Here is a 13391-nt window from a genome sequence, read left to right as displayed (position 1 = left end):
TCTCCCGGTGACCTAGCGGTGTCTACACTGGGGGTTAAGTCAGCTTAACTACATCGCTCAGGGGCGTGGATTTCTCACATCCCTGGGCAACGTATCTGGGTCTACTTTTGAGTGTAGACCTGGCCCTAGTAATGCTTGATGAACCTTAGCTTAATCCCATGAGGATAACTCTGCTAATTTAGCGAGACCCAGACTAGAGCCAAGATCTTTGTATTCCAACTAATGGCATAATTAAGGGCGACAAAAATGTTGGAAGGGATTTTAAACCTTGTCTTTCAGGGATTAAGCCAATCTCTAACCATTACAGCTCCGGGTGATTCGCCCACAGTGTCTACAGCATCTTCCTGGAAAGCATTTGGCACCGGCCACTGTCAGAGACAGGCCACTGGGCTAGATGGACCTTGGATCAGATCTAATCTGGCAATTCCTATGTCCCTATCAGTAATATCGTTGCAGCATTTGCTGGTAGGCATGTAAAGACGTGTCATTGCATGGCAGAAAGAACGAAAACAAATGTTAAATTCTGAATTAAAAATAGGTTTCATTCCAACCTGGTTTCCTGATCCTCCCTCGGCAGCACAGGCCTGCTTGGGAGACAAACATTGCAGTGAATACGCAAATCTGCACGACACACCGGTCATCCTCAACTAACAGTCCTAGAGTCTCATGTGGTTCTTTGGAGTTGACACGGGCAGCTCCAGTGAAATCGCCAAGGTTTGATCTTACCCTGGGGAGGGAATAGCAGGAAGACCCACCTTCCCCTTCAGAAGTAGAAAGGAAAGACTCTGTGTTAAATAGAGTCAAATAATCATGGCGTGAGGTCTTGACACTGCCGTCTGACATTTGTCATTGCTTTGTGATGATGCGGGAGGGTCATATTCTGCTTCTAGCTGCACCCAGGAGTTGCCCAGGTTTACCTGGCAGCAGAATTTGGCCCTTTCCTTTGCAGTGACGCAACATCAGAGACAAACTTTGCTACGCAGTGTCAGGAGACCACTCCGTGTGACGTTGAGGGTCTCCGGCTCCATCCCCTGACCACAGCGTGTTTCCAGCTCTATGAAGTTGAAGAGCACTGCCAGGAATCCATTCAGACAGATGAAAACCAATAACGGAGCAAGATCAAGCTGTTCCATGTATTCTTTATACAGTCACAGTACAGAAAATATTTCAATCTCTAGAACAGGAGGTGGGCTCATCAGAGGTGGGACCTGGGGGAGGTGATACAGCGAGGCCTGGTGCTAGGCTTAGAGAATTCGCTAACTTGGACAATTCCCAAATGCCTGGGAATCACACAGCTGTGTTTTAAGGTCATTCCCCAAAGGGCTGTCTGATAGTTTCAGGGGGTGGCGCTTCAGAGAGCTACCCGTCAGCTGCACCCCTCTGCAAATTTCTGTTTCCAGAAGATTGTGGCCACGTTTATGTCTATTAAGATGTTGACCTACACATGTGGGTGGGGTTTTTCCTGGTATAAATGGGAGGGAGAAACTGGCAAAGGCAAAGTCCCAGGCTGCCGTAAGGAATTAAATCTTACCCCAAACGGGGGCTGAACGGCTGTGATGCAATAACGGTTTGTAAAGTCCTCCCTTGATTCATTGCCTTTGGGCTAAGAGCAAGGTAGAATCAATTTCCCTGCAGGGACAGCATGGATTCCAAAAGTCTCTCGTTTCCTTTCTCACTAAATCTTCTTAGGATTGCCGGGTATCCGGGTTTCAACCGGACGGTCCAATTGCAGTATCCGGTCAGATGTACTGATCAGACACCAAAAGTCTGGTCACCGCTTGGGGAGGGGGGAGGCACCCGGTCATTAACCCATGCTAGTCCCTGCTCAGCCAGGACCGCCTCCTACCTGCATCTCATGGGCAGGCAGGATCTGTGTCAGGGGCTGCAGCTCCTGACCCAGCGCCAGAGCAGAGGGAGGCCAGCTGGTGGGGAGAGAGAGGTGGAGAGGATCGAGTGATGAGGAAGGGGGAGAGCAGTGAGTGACAGGGGAGGGGTGGAGAGGAGCGAGCAGGGGCGGGGCCTCGTGGGAAGAGGCGGAGCAGGGGGTGGGGCCTCAGGGGGATACGCGAGGCAGAGGGTGGTGAGGGAGGAGAGAGGTTCTGGCGCTCCTGCTTTAGGGTCCGGTTTTCAGAAATTAGAAAGTTGGCAGCCCTAAATCTTCTCTTGGTTCCCGAGAACAACTCTCTCTGCCCCTGGTTTCACATCCTTTGATACGCGAGTCCCTGGATTATCTAGGCCAGAGCTCCCTGGCTTCAGTGACTCAGGAGGGATTTGCATTGTAACATGCTGTCTTTTCACTGTGGTCCATGAACACCCAGTTGAGCAATCACCTGCATTGGGGTGTGGGGTTTGATGGCAGCAATTGACTTTGTGAGCTGCTACACAATAGGATCGTTGGTTATCCTAAGAGCAGACTGGACTTTAGTAGGGTTAGAATCTTCTCGAAGCATGCACCAGCTAAGTTCCATGGCCAAGGGTGTGCCCTTCCTTTTCTTTCTGGAGAGCTTGCTGATTTGCTAGCTAGATTTTCCCCGGTAGCTTTTATCACAATATTTTCAACCACTATTAGCAGCATTACACCATGGAACAGAACTGATAACCATGAACAAGGCAGGAGCTGAGGTGCAGAGTCATTGCATTCAGCTTGCCGATACGTGCAGGGTATTTACCTTTCTTTCTCTGTCATGTCTTGTTTCTCCTCTGCCCTGTAACGATAAAACGTATTTGAAATCTACCGAGTGGGAGCAGCCAACGTGAAAGGGACGCACTGGATTCTCCAGCACATGCAGCTTCTAAATCAAGACTGGACATCTTTCTGAACGAGATGCTGTGTCTCCACCTAACGTGATTTGGCCTGATGCAGAAGTTTTCCTAGAGTAAATGAATCACAGAATATCAGGGTTGGAAGGACCTCAGGAGGTCAACTAGTCCAACCCGCTGCTCAAAGCAGGACCAATCCCCAGCCAGATTTTTACCCCAGTTCCCTAAATGGCCCCCTCAAGGAGTGAACTCACAACCCTGGGTTTAGCAAGCCAATGCTCCAACCACTAAGCTATCTCTCAATAGGAGAGGCTCTTCAACCACTGTTATGCAGGAGGTCAAGCTAGATGATCATAATGGTTCCTTCTGGCCTTAAATCTATGATTCTATTAAAATACCGAGATCCAGACCTTTCCATTTTCTCTCGCTTATTACAGATCAATTTCGCCTTTATGGTAGGGTATAGTGTTCTGAAGATGTCAAGCGCTATGTACCTATATTGCTCATTACAGTCCTGATGTTGCAGCCATTACTCGAGTGAGTCACCGTGTCTCCCAGGACTAGCCCTTTGCGACTGCTGGCTGCTCTAATTTTACGTTCGTGGCGGTTTTTGAGCTTTAGAGAATCTTGCAGTTTTTTTGTTTGATCAGCTCAAGCATTTTAAAGTAACTGATTACTTCTTCTTTTGACCCTCTGACCGCACTCCTGTCCCTGTTATTTCTTTAGCTGTCCCCCGAAATCAGTTGGGTTTCAGGTCCTGTTGCTCCTCCCCTTAGGCTGGGGGGGCGGATCCTTTAGCAGTGGGCGGGCTTCCGTCCGCCCACTTCCCGGACCCCAGTAGGTACTTCTAATAACTTGGGGCTAGAGCAGGGGTAGGCAACTTATGGCACGCGCGCCAAAGGCGGCACGTGAGCTGATTTTCAGTGGCACTCACACTGCCCGGGTCCTGGCCACCGGTCCGGGGGGCTCTGCATTTTAATTTAATTTTAAATGAAGCTTCTTAAACATTTTAAAAACCTTATTTACTTTACAGACAGCAATAGTTTAGTTATATATTATAGACTTATAGAAAGAGACCGTCTAAAAGCATTAAAATGTATTACTGGCACGCGAAACCTTAAATCAGAGTGAATAAATGAAGACCCGGCACACCACTTCTGAAAGGTTGCCGACCCCTGGGCTAGAGTCTGGCAACGTGAAACCGTGACCCTAATGGAAGTTTTGCCATTGACTTCAGTGGAGCCAGGACTTCACCCCAGGAATCAATGCAGAGAAATGCAGGCCTGGCAGAATCTGACCTTTAGGCTTGGGTTACACACAGGTTTTGCACTGGTATAACTCTTTCGATTAGGGGGTGATTATTTTTTAATCAAAATAGTTACATTTGTAGTGTGGACGCAGTTATACTGGTTATAAAGGTGCCCTGTACCTTCCTGTAGAAGCTAGACTGGTATAAGCACCTTTCATACCTGTCTAACTGTATCCACACTAGAGGGGGGTTGTAATTATTTGAACTCTAGCAGTACTGGGAAAGTGATACGATTTTGGGGGGAGAGGCAAGTCCCAAGAGAGGTAAATAGGCTTTTATTTAAGCATGCAGTCCAGTGGTCCCCAACCTTTTTCGTATGGCGGGTGCCAGACGACGAGTCACCGAGGATCATGGCCGGCGGATGAGCATCCGCCAAAATGCCACCGAGAAGTGGCAACGTCAAGCGGCGTCGCCGCCGAAAATCGGCAGCATTTCGGCGGCAACGCCTCTGGATGACGCTGCTTGTCGGCAGCATTTTGGCGGATGCTTGTCCGCCAGCCAGTACGCGGGCGCACATAGATGCCCCGGCGGGCGCCATGGCACCCACGGGCACCGCGTTGGGGACCACTGATGTAGTCACATGCATTTTCAAATATTGGTCAGTTTTTCAATAGCTCCTTAACTGTGAAGGGTCCATGGAACTGGGTGGTTTTAACGGGTTGGAGGACTGTGAGTGGCCCCTCTTAAAAGATGCTCCCGGCGCCTGAAGCGTGGTCCTGCCCCTTGGGCCATCCCTTCTCCCCGAGCAGCAGGGTGTGGCCAACAGGGAGAGGAAGCCAGGGTTCGAGCGCCAGCCAATGTATCAAGATCATTTTGAATTCTAATCCTGTCCTCCAAAGTGCTTGCAACCCCTCCCTGTTTGGTATCATCCCAAAGTTTATAAGTGTCCTCTCTGTGCGATAATCCAGATCATTTGTGAAGATATTGAATAGAACTGGACCCAGTACAGATCCATGTGGGACCCCACTCAATATGCCCTTCCAGCTAGACTGTGAACCATTGATAACTTCTCTCTGAGTACAGGTTTCCAATCAGTTGTGCATCAACCCTATAGTAGGTTTGTCTAGGTTATATTTCTCTCGTTTGTTTATGAGAGGGTCATGTCGCAGGGCCGTCCCTAGCTATTCTGGGGCCCTACGCAGCCCCCCCACGGGGTGTGTGTGGGGCCCCAGGCCTCCGCGGGGGAGGAACAGGGGGGCGGGCCCCAGGCCTCCATGGGGAGGGGGCTGGCTTGGGGGGCAGGGGGGAACCATCCCCCAGCACTCACCGGCGGCGCAGCTGGGGCCGGGTCCGCACTTCCCGCCGCCGCTGAGTGCAGGCCCGGCCATGCTGCAGAGCTCAGGGGAGTGGGGAAGGGGCAGGGGCAGGGGCGGAGCTGGGCAGGGGCTTAGGGGAAGGGGTGGAGTGGGGGCGGGGCTGGGGCGGAGCAGGGGTGGGGGCCCTGGGTAAGAGGCGGAGCAGCCCTCATGATAATGGAGGCTATTGTCACTAGTTGGGGCAATATATCCTAATTCCGGATTATTGTTTTTATCGGCTGGGATGGCTTAAAACATGGAAATAAAACAAACTAGGATACAATGGGCCCAATTCTCATTTATAGTAAGGCCCCGTTACACCTCTCTGGCCTTAATGAGAGCGTAAATTACATTTCCTGCCACGTTACACCACCGTGGTGAGGTAAAACAGCCTTAAAGAGGCTTTAGGGCTTGTGTGGACAGGAAGTGGTTCCTGATTAACTCCATGTGGTATTCCAGAATAAGAGCGTCCACACACGGAATTAGTCAGGGACAGTTAAGCAGGAACAACTCCTTGTGTAGACCAGCCCTTTGCCTAACTGAGAACTGGGCTCCATAGTTCCACTGCAGGTTTATTCTGGGGGCCTGTTTTTGTGCAGTGTTGAAGTATTAGTTGGGGGACAGGTTCTTCCTAGGAATGGAAGGTGAGGGTTGAAATTACCACAGGGAGCATCTTCACTAGGGAAAACGGTACATTGTTAACTCAAGTTAGCTAACCAGAGGTAAAGTCCTAGTGGGGACAAGGCAGTTGGCAGGTTTCACCCAAGGTAGCAGGTTGAGTTCAAACCTATGGGGAAGCCTGGGGTTTGCATCGTGTGTCTGTTCTGAATGAATATCTGGAGAAGTCAAATACAGACCAAATGGGTTGCCTGGGTTATGAGGAACACAGAATTTACTGGCTGTAACTCCCATAGGAGAAATCTTTAGGACAATAGGAGCCCCATTCCCCCAAAAGCTGATTTTTACCTTTCTTTCCTGGCTTTGGTTCTCTCTTCTTCGTACCTGCAACGAACAAGAGAGATTTCCTTAAATGTCCCCGCAGCATTCACTCTAAAGGCGAAAGAGCCTGGGGCAAGCAATGGCTCCAGAATACAAAGAGTTAATGTCTTCTCTCTCTTGCATTTCCTGCCCGTAGGAATGGAGAAGCTCGAGGCACGGAGAGGGTAGGACTTGCCCAAGGCCAAGCAATGAGTTGAGCTGGGATTAGACGACAGCCAGGCCTCCTGAATGCCAAGCCTTGATCACAGGTCCATCCTTCCTCTCTGAAGCACGGGGAAACGGTGCACATGGTGAGGAGCTAATGGACGGTGGCCCCCAGAGGTGCCAAGTTTTCACGTAAGAGCTCCCTGTGATACTTACTGTAGGAGGCAGTCAGGAATCTGGACGTGCTCCATGGGGATAGTCTGCTCCAGTTCTTCCAGACTGTGAACGTACTGGATCTTATTGATAAACTTCACACTGACAGAGGAAAAGAACATGCACCCTTTAAGAGCTTATTCTGACTTTCCCCCTTCATAGAACGGTGGCTAGGTGGGACATACATCCAGATCCGATTGAAGTCTATGGGCGTGTTGCTGTTGATTTCAATGCAACTGGGATGTGACCCAAAACGAAGGCTTCTCTTTAGCCAGAGGCTGCGAACTGTTCAGACAGCTAGAGCGGGGTTCTCCTGCTCCCAACTTCATTCCACCCTTTTGATGGTAACTTTTGCTGGGAGAGGATGGCTGGGGGGGGGTGAGCTGTGAGTGCCTCTCCTATGAGTTTTTACACCAGTCTCTACAGTGACCCCTGCTGGGAGAGGCTGGAGCTAAGGCATCTGGGACTTCTCAAAGTACCAGAGCTCTTGCACCGGGTCTTACACTAACTCCTGGGGGGAGAGAATTTGGCCTAGAGTCCTCCATGCTAGAGCACCCACCTGGCCTACGTCAGGAGCTGGCCCAGCCGTTCCTTTAGTTGTTATAAGAACTTGATAAAAATAAAAACAAAAACAAAAAAACCCCTCCAGCAGCATTGGGACACCTTTCCCCTCTCCCAGTGAGCAAATTTCCTGCCACAAAAATCCAGCCTCCCTTTCTGGCTGCCTCAGTAGGGTAACAGGAACACAGAGCGAAGGTCCATCAAGCTTAGTATCCTCTCTCTGACTGTGGCCAGTGCCAGGTGCTTCAGAGGAAGTGGGGAGAACCCTGCACTAGACCCAGGTGGGCTAATTTGCCCCTTTGTATAGCCCTCACCCTGCTCTCTAACATGTAGAGATTGGCACAAGGTTTAATTGCCTTTCCAAAACCCACTGGGATGCGGGAGAGTTCTTTGTTCACCTGATGAAGGGCCTGGATATCGCCAGCACGGTCCGGATGAACCACGAAGGATGCACGATGATCAAAGCTTTCAGGTTTTTCCGTAGCCTGCGGAAAGGCCAGAGGCGAGAGGTTAGACGCAGAACTCCTGGAGGCCCCCGTGGGACTCCGTGGATTTCACGGATTTACTCTGGTGCCGGGGCAGAATTGGGCCCACAGGATCACATACGTTAGAGAAGGAGAAGACCTGCTAGGGCAGAGTCCTGCTGCCTTTAGCTGTTGTAGGAATGTTCCTACACCTCACCCAGGCCACTCTGATGATAATAGGGCCTCCACCACGTCCGTTGGAAGAGGAAAGAGAAAATCTGTTCCAGTCCTAAAGCAGCAACAGGCTAGTCACACAAAGGGTCTCAGGCTGGTCCTCTAACGTTAAGGTGCCTAGAAAATCGCTGGGATTCACAGGGCCTGAGTTCGGGGCCTGGGCTCGCTATACAATGAATGGGGCGAGACAGGCGCCTCAGAACGGGAATCACAAAAGCCAGCGCTCTAGGAGGCTCCTTGCCCAAGCTAGCTAGAGGGAGTGTCCTGCCCCGCCCCTCTCATGGAGATAGGTTCCTCCTTCTGCCTGGGATTTACCAACCTTCTAGTGAAAAAGTTTTTCTTAATATCCAACCTAAACCTCCCCCACTGCAACTTGAGACCATTACTCCTTGTTCTGTCATCTGCCACCACTGAGAACAGTCTAGATCCATCCTCTCTGGAACCCCCTTTCAGGTAGTTGAAAGCTATCAAAGCACTCTTCTCTTCTGCAGACTAAATAATCCCAATCCCAATCCCAATCCAAAATACATGCTTGTATTTAATACTCCTGTGAAATATAACCAATAGAAGGGACGACACAGCATCCAAGTCTAATGTGAAAATGACCCTGTGTTTTCTTGTTTATGGACCCCCTGGTCTGTATATGCTGCATCTTTGTCTTCATATACACCTCTACCTCGATATAACGCTGTCCTCGGGAGCCAAAAAATCTTACCGCGTTATAGGTGAAACCGCGTTATATTGAACTTGCTTTGATCCGCCGGAGTGCGCAGACCCACCCCCCGCGGAGCACTGCTTTACCACGTTATATCCGAATTCGTGTTATAGCGGGTCGCGTTCTATCGGGGTAGAGGTATATAACAACGTGGGGCAGGTTGCGAAGTGTGAACACGGTAATCAGGAATGAATGACCAGTGAGTGGAAGGAGGAAACAGGCCCCACAGTTCCTCCTGCGGGGGCTCATTCAGCGCTGCAGGCTGGCTTTCCCAGTGCATCACTTTGAAAGCGTCCCGGTGCCTCCTGGGAGATGTGGAATGATACCAGGTGAGAAACAATTCTGCTGACTGTCCCCTTTTGGCTCGGAGGGATGGATCCGTGCCCACGGGACTTGCCGTGCTCTGCAGTTCATCTGCTGCTGCTTTATCTGCACTTGAAATCCCACCCCCTAGAGGAGGGGTCCCAGTCCTCTGTATGCCTCCAGTCCTAACATACCTTACGTGGGTGTATAAGAGCCAGAATCAGGTTTACAGCTTTGGGGCTGAGTCTCATTTCCACTAAGGCTCCTTTGCATTGTTTTGGTGGTGCCTTAAGCTGGGTGTATAGTGCAGTGGACCATCATGGAAATAACCTGCCCACAGAGGGCGGTTCCTCACCTTCTGTCTATCATCTGGTAGCATTTCTTCAACCAGCCCAGGCCCGGCATCCTCCGACGTGGTGTGGCTCCATTCAGGTACACGATCATGTAGTCCTCGGCCACCAGCAGCTCCAAGCTACTGATCACGTACCTATCGGGTGGCAATCCAAAGCAGCCATGTGGTGGGATTGCTTCAATACATACAGCGGGGTTTCTGTGTTTATTTGTATGTACCCTCTCCCCCAGCCCCACCAGGCTGATCCTTCTTCAATCTATTCTGACTCTGTATTGTGACCCAGGTCACTGTCTTTGGCCACAAGAAGGTTCAAAGGAACCTTGTAACTGAAAAACTGACCCGTCTGGCTTTGTGGGTTTTGAGACTTGGAGATGTTTCAAATCCACCGTGAGGCACCTTTGCAGGAACCACGGAAGGGTGTGTTTAGGTGGGTTCCTAGAGATCAGGAACGGTGGTCCATACATTTATGTCCATAAGTTCCTTTGCACAGCAGTAGCCTCTGATGGATAATTTCTACTCTGGGCATGCATTTATGGCTGGCCAGCATACGGGCGCACCTTAATGCTATATGTGAAGCTGCTGTGAGGTATCTGTGTTGGGTCCGAATTTGGACCATTGGGCATGTAGGAGGACACTGTGGACATCAGGTTATCCTGTAGCATTCAGCCAGATACACGGCAGCACTCTGTACAACTGGCATGGATTCCACCTTGCCTAGTTTCCCAGTTGAGATGCTCTATGTAAAGTCCCAGTGAGTGGCACAGATACTGAGGTTACCCGGGGACCTGGGACACTTCTTGCCTCCCCTCCATCATGCAACTTGGCATAGTCACTTACAAGAAGAGGTTCTCCATGATGTAATGGTAATCAGCTAGATTGCTGTCTGGGAGATAGCAGGCAGCAAAGACAATGATAGCATTGAGCCCTTCTCCGTAGTACCCTAATAGAGAAAGAGATGGACAGCATGGCCACTTGAGTGAGGAAGAGGCAGGAGGTCAATACGGAAAACAACAAAGTGCTTCTGCCGCCAGGCCTGTGGGTCACCACCCCATCCACAGAGAAGTGTCCTGACCCTGCGCTGAATTCCCATTGACCTCCATGCAGGAGGAACTATGGAGGATCATGGCCTGGGAGAGATGCAACGAAACGTTTGCTTTGTTTTATTAGTGTATGAAGCTCCTGTTGCTGTAGCAGCTCAGGGCTTATTTGTAAATAACTATGGCTTGCAGAGTGCCACAAAGCTGTGCGGATGAGGATTTTGGCAAATCCCCAAGGAAATTGGGTTCCAGAGGTAGAGGCCATCGACTGAGAGCGCCCAATTTATGAGCCAGTCCAGAAAAATTTTACCCAGGGGATGAACAACAACGGCCTCCCAGTTGATCTTAACTTGCTCCATCAGGCCCCATATTCAGCATGGTCAGTCTTTGGAGATAGACCAGTCTTTGTATTTGGGGGATATATGGTCCATGTCAAAGCACAGGACAAGAAGCGCTATTCCTGGCTGTACCATGGACTCATTGTTAGCCACGAATTTTCAAAAGTGGCCATGACATCTGGTGCCTTAGTATTTGGGTATCCAACCTGAGACACCAGGGGCTGGTTTTCAGAGTTGCTTAGATCCTGCAGCTGCTGTGGACTTCAGTATAAGTTGAAGGTGTCCTGCCCCTCTGAGAAGGACCAGACCCTAGATCTATTGCTGCCGTCAGTTCCTGTATGCTTTCTATTATGTAACTAGGTTTATTTGGGTGACATACAGAGCTGGGTGGAAAATGGTTTTCCCATCCCTGGAAGATTTTTGATATTTTATCCTGTCCTAGGATGAAAAATCAAAATCTTGAAAATTTTTGCAAATGAAAAAATTAACAAGACCTCCAGTTCCGGTCAATCCAAACATTTGGTTTCGACCTTTTTAAAATGTGTTTTACATTGAACTATGAATTAACTTAAATTTTGAAACAAAAAGTCATTTTGGACCAAACGAGGGAAACTTTGAAAAGGTCAAAACCGGCTGTAGTGATGTGAATGGTGCCGGGCAGAGCGGGATAGCTACCTTGTACGATATGGGGAACCGACTCTCTTTACTGATGGCCAAGATAACCAGTTGCTCATGGGCGGCGGGTATCAAAGGCCGGGGGAGGCTGAGCTCCCCAACCAGCCTTGTGTGGTCCTGCCCACGCTCTGTCCCCAGGCTCCCCACTGCTTCCCAGCGCTCTGCAGCTCTTCCCCCGTGGCCTGGACCCCGGGCTGGGGCTAATGGGGGCCGGCCTGTGGCCAAGGACTCCGGGCGGCTGGAGCCGGTGCACATGCTTGCCCGCCCGCCCAGCGCTCCGGGGTTGGGGTCGCTGGGGGCTGCGCCTCCTGCCCAGTGCTGGGGGGCTTTGTGCTCCGGCAGGGGAAGCGGGAGAGGAGGGATGGGGCCTCGGGCACAAGGGGTGGGCCGGAGCTAGCCTCCCTGAGCCTGTGGTTCACCCGCCGCCCATGCAGTTGCTACATCTCTTCCAGCCCTACCATCCCAAGAAGCAACATTTTATAAGAAAGGCCAACAGGGCAGTGCATTTCTGAGGCACCATGGTCTTCCTAAACCTCACCTCCATGTGTCACCACTTTCATGTAGGGTTTGATCATCTGCAGATCAATGCGGTGTTCCTGCTCCCCAATGATAACCGTCCTCCACAGTCTCCCATTGGTAGCGCTGCCGTCTTCCACCACCCCATCCCCAAAGAGGTCTGCGCTGTTCCCGGGCATGTTCTTGGCTGTGGCCACAGGTGTATCATCTGGAAGAGGGAAAGTGAAAACGCTGGTGAGCTTCTCCTGGAGACTGGACAGAGGTCTAAGATGCTTATCTAGGCAGCGCTGTAACGAAGGGCTGGTCTACACTGAAAACTTATATCGGCATAGCTATGTCTCTCCGGGTGTGAAAAATCCCCCCCTCCCCATAGCAACACAGTTCAGACAGTTCAGACGACATCGAGATTCAGAATGCATGCATTAAGAATACAAGCTGGAGCCCTGCAGGACAATGAGAGACTGTGACAACCACAAATGGAGAGCCTGTCACCTCAGGATGGGATGCAGAGATATTAATTTCTAGACACCATTAATGACGGCCAACTGAAGCAGCTAAGCCTGGAACCCACAACGGGAGAGGCAATTCTTGCTTTAGTCCTAAGTGATGCACAGGATCTGCTCCAAGAGGTGACCATAGCTGAACCTGTCAGTAATAGCGACGATGATGTAATTAAATTTAACATCCTGGTAGCTCCATTGACTTCACCGGAGCGCTGACAATTGACTACAGCTGAGGCGGTGCCATACCGTCAGCCCTGAACGTACTGAGGGCAAACGCTATACAATGGAGCTACATGTCACAGCCAGGGCCACCGAGAGCGGGTTCGGGCCCCGGTGAAAATTTTTTTCGGGCCCCCCAGCAAGGGCGGACGGGCTAAATAGGGCCGACGAGACCGGGGCAGGGGGAAGCCAGGGAAGCCGGGCCCCCTTCCGGAATTTTTTTGGGCCCCCCAGCAAGGGCGGACCAGCTGAACAGGGCCGATGAGACGGGGGGGAAGCCAGGCCCCGGTAATTTGTACTGGCTTTCCCCCCCTCCCCCCTTCGGCCCTGGTCATAGCTGGAGAACAGCAGAGTCAAAAGAAAGAGGGTTGAAGTTAATCCAAGACAAGCCCCAAGTCCTAGCGAAATCCACCCCACGTTGGCCTTTTACCTTCCCATTCCAGTTCATTCCCATTGCCCAGGAACTCCAGGGAGTCCGTCTCATCCGGGGTTTCGATGTCATCCACGTTGATGTCCAGGTCATCGGGCGTGTCCAGGAAGTCATCGGACAGGATGGAACCCTCACTTTGGTCCAGGGAAATGTTGATTTCAGGGGCTATGAGCGTCTTGCGCTTCCGATGAGCCCCGTTAAAGTTCAAAGTGTTAGGGGGAGCTGCACGGAAAGCGGAAAGTAAGCGTCAGCTTGTCCTGATCATCCACCTTGCAGCAAGACTTTGCTTTGGCAGATCCTTGCATCTGCGCAGCAGCCTTACAA

At 50.9% G+C, this 13391-nt stretch overlaps 1 protein-coding gene across 5 annotated transcripts in view; it reads right to left on the bottom strand.

Moving 5' to 3' along the window:
• The window catches only part of ATCAY (ATCAY kinesin light chain interacting caytaxin), a 32467-nt gene that overhangs the window by 6924 nt on the left and 12152 nt on the right, over nt 1–13391 (bottom strand). For 3 of the 5 annotated variants that reach the window (XM_005281213.4, XM_065578242.1, XM_065578243.1), the window contains 9 exons: nt 13068–13289; nt 11938–12123; nt 10187–10289; nt 9353–9484; nt 7680–7766; nt 6724–6822; nt 6331–6366; nt 2670–2705; nt 552–587 (listed from right to left, as the gene is read on the bottom strand). In XM_005281213.4, the coding sequence (XP_005281270.1) occupies nt 552–587; nt 2670–2705; nt 6331–6366; nt 6724–6822; nt 7680–7766; nt 9353–9484; nt 10187–10289; nt 11938–12123; nt 13068–13289 (937 nt within the window). The remainder of the gene's footprint in view (nt 1–551; nt 588–2669; nt 2706–6330; nt 6367–6723; nt 6823–7679; nt 7767–9352; nt 9485–10186; nt 10290–11937; nt 12124–13067; nt 13290–13391) is intronic. The other 2 variants (XM_005281214.4, XM_065578244.1) reach the window with 1 other exon arrangement.

This window comes from Chrysemys picta, chromosome 25, assembly GCF_011386835.1.
Source record: "Chrysemys picta bellii isolate R12L10 chromosome 25, ASM1138683v2, whole genome shotgun sequence".
In the NCBI taxonomy this organism is placed as follows: domain Eukaryota; kingdom Metazoa; phylum Chordata; order Testudines; family Emydidae; genus Chrysemys; species Chrysemys picta.
The sequence above is the reverse complement of the archived record's forward strand: the minus strand, read 5'-3'. Positions and strand labels throughout refer to the sequence as shown.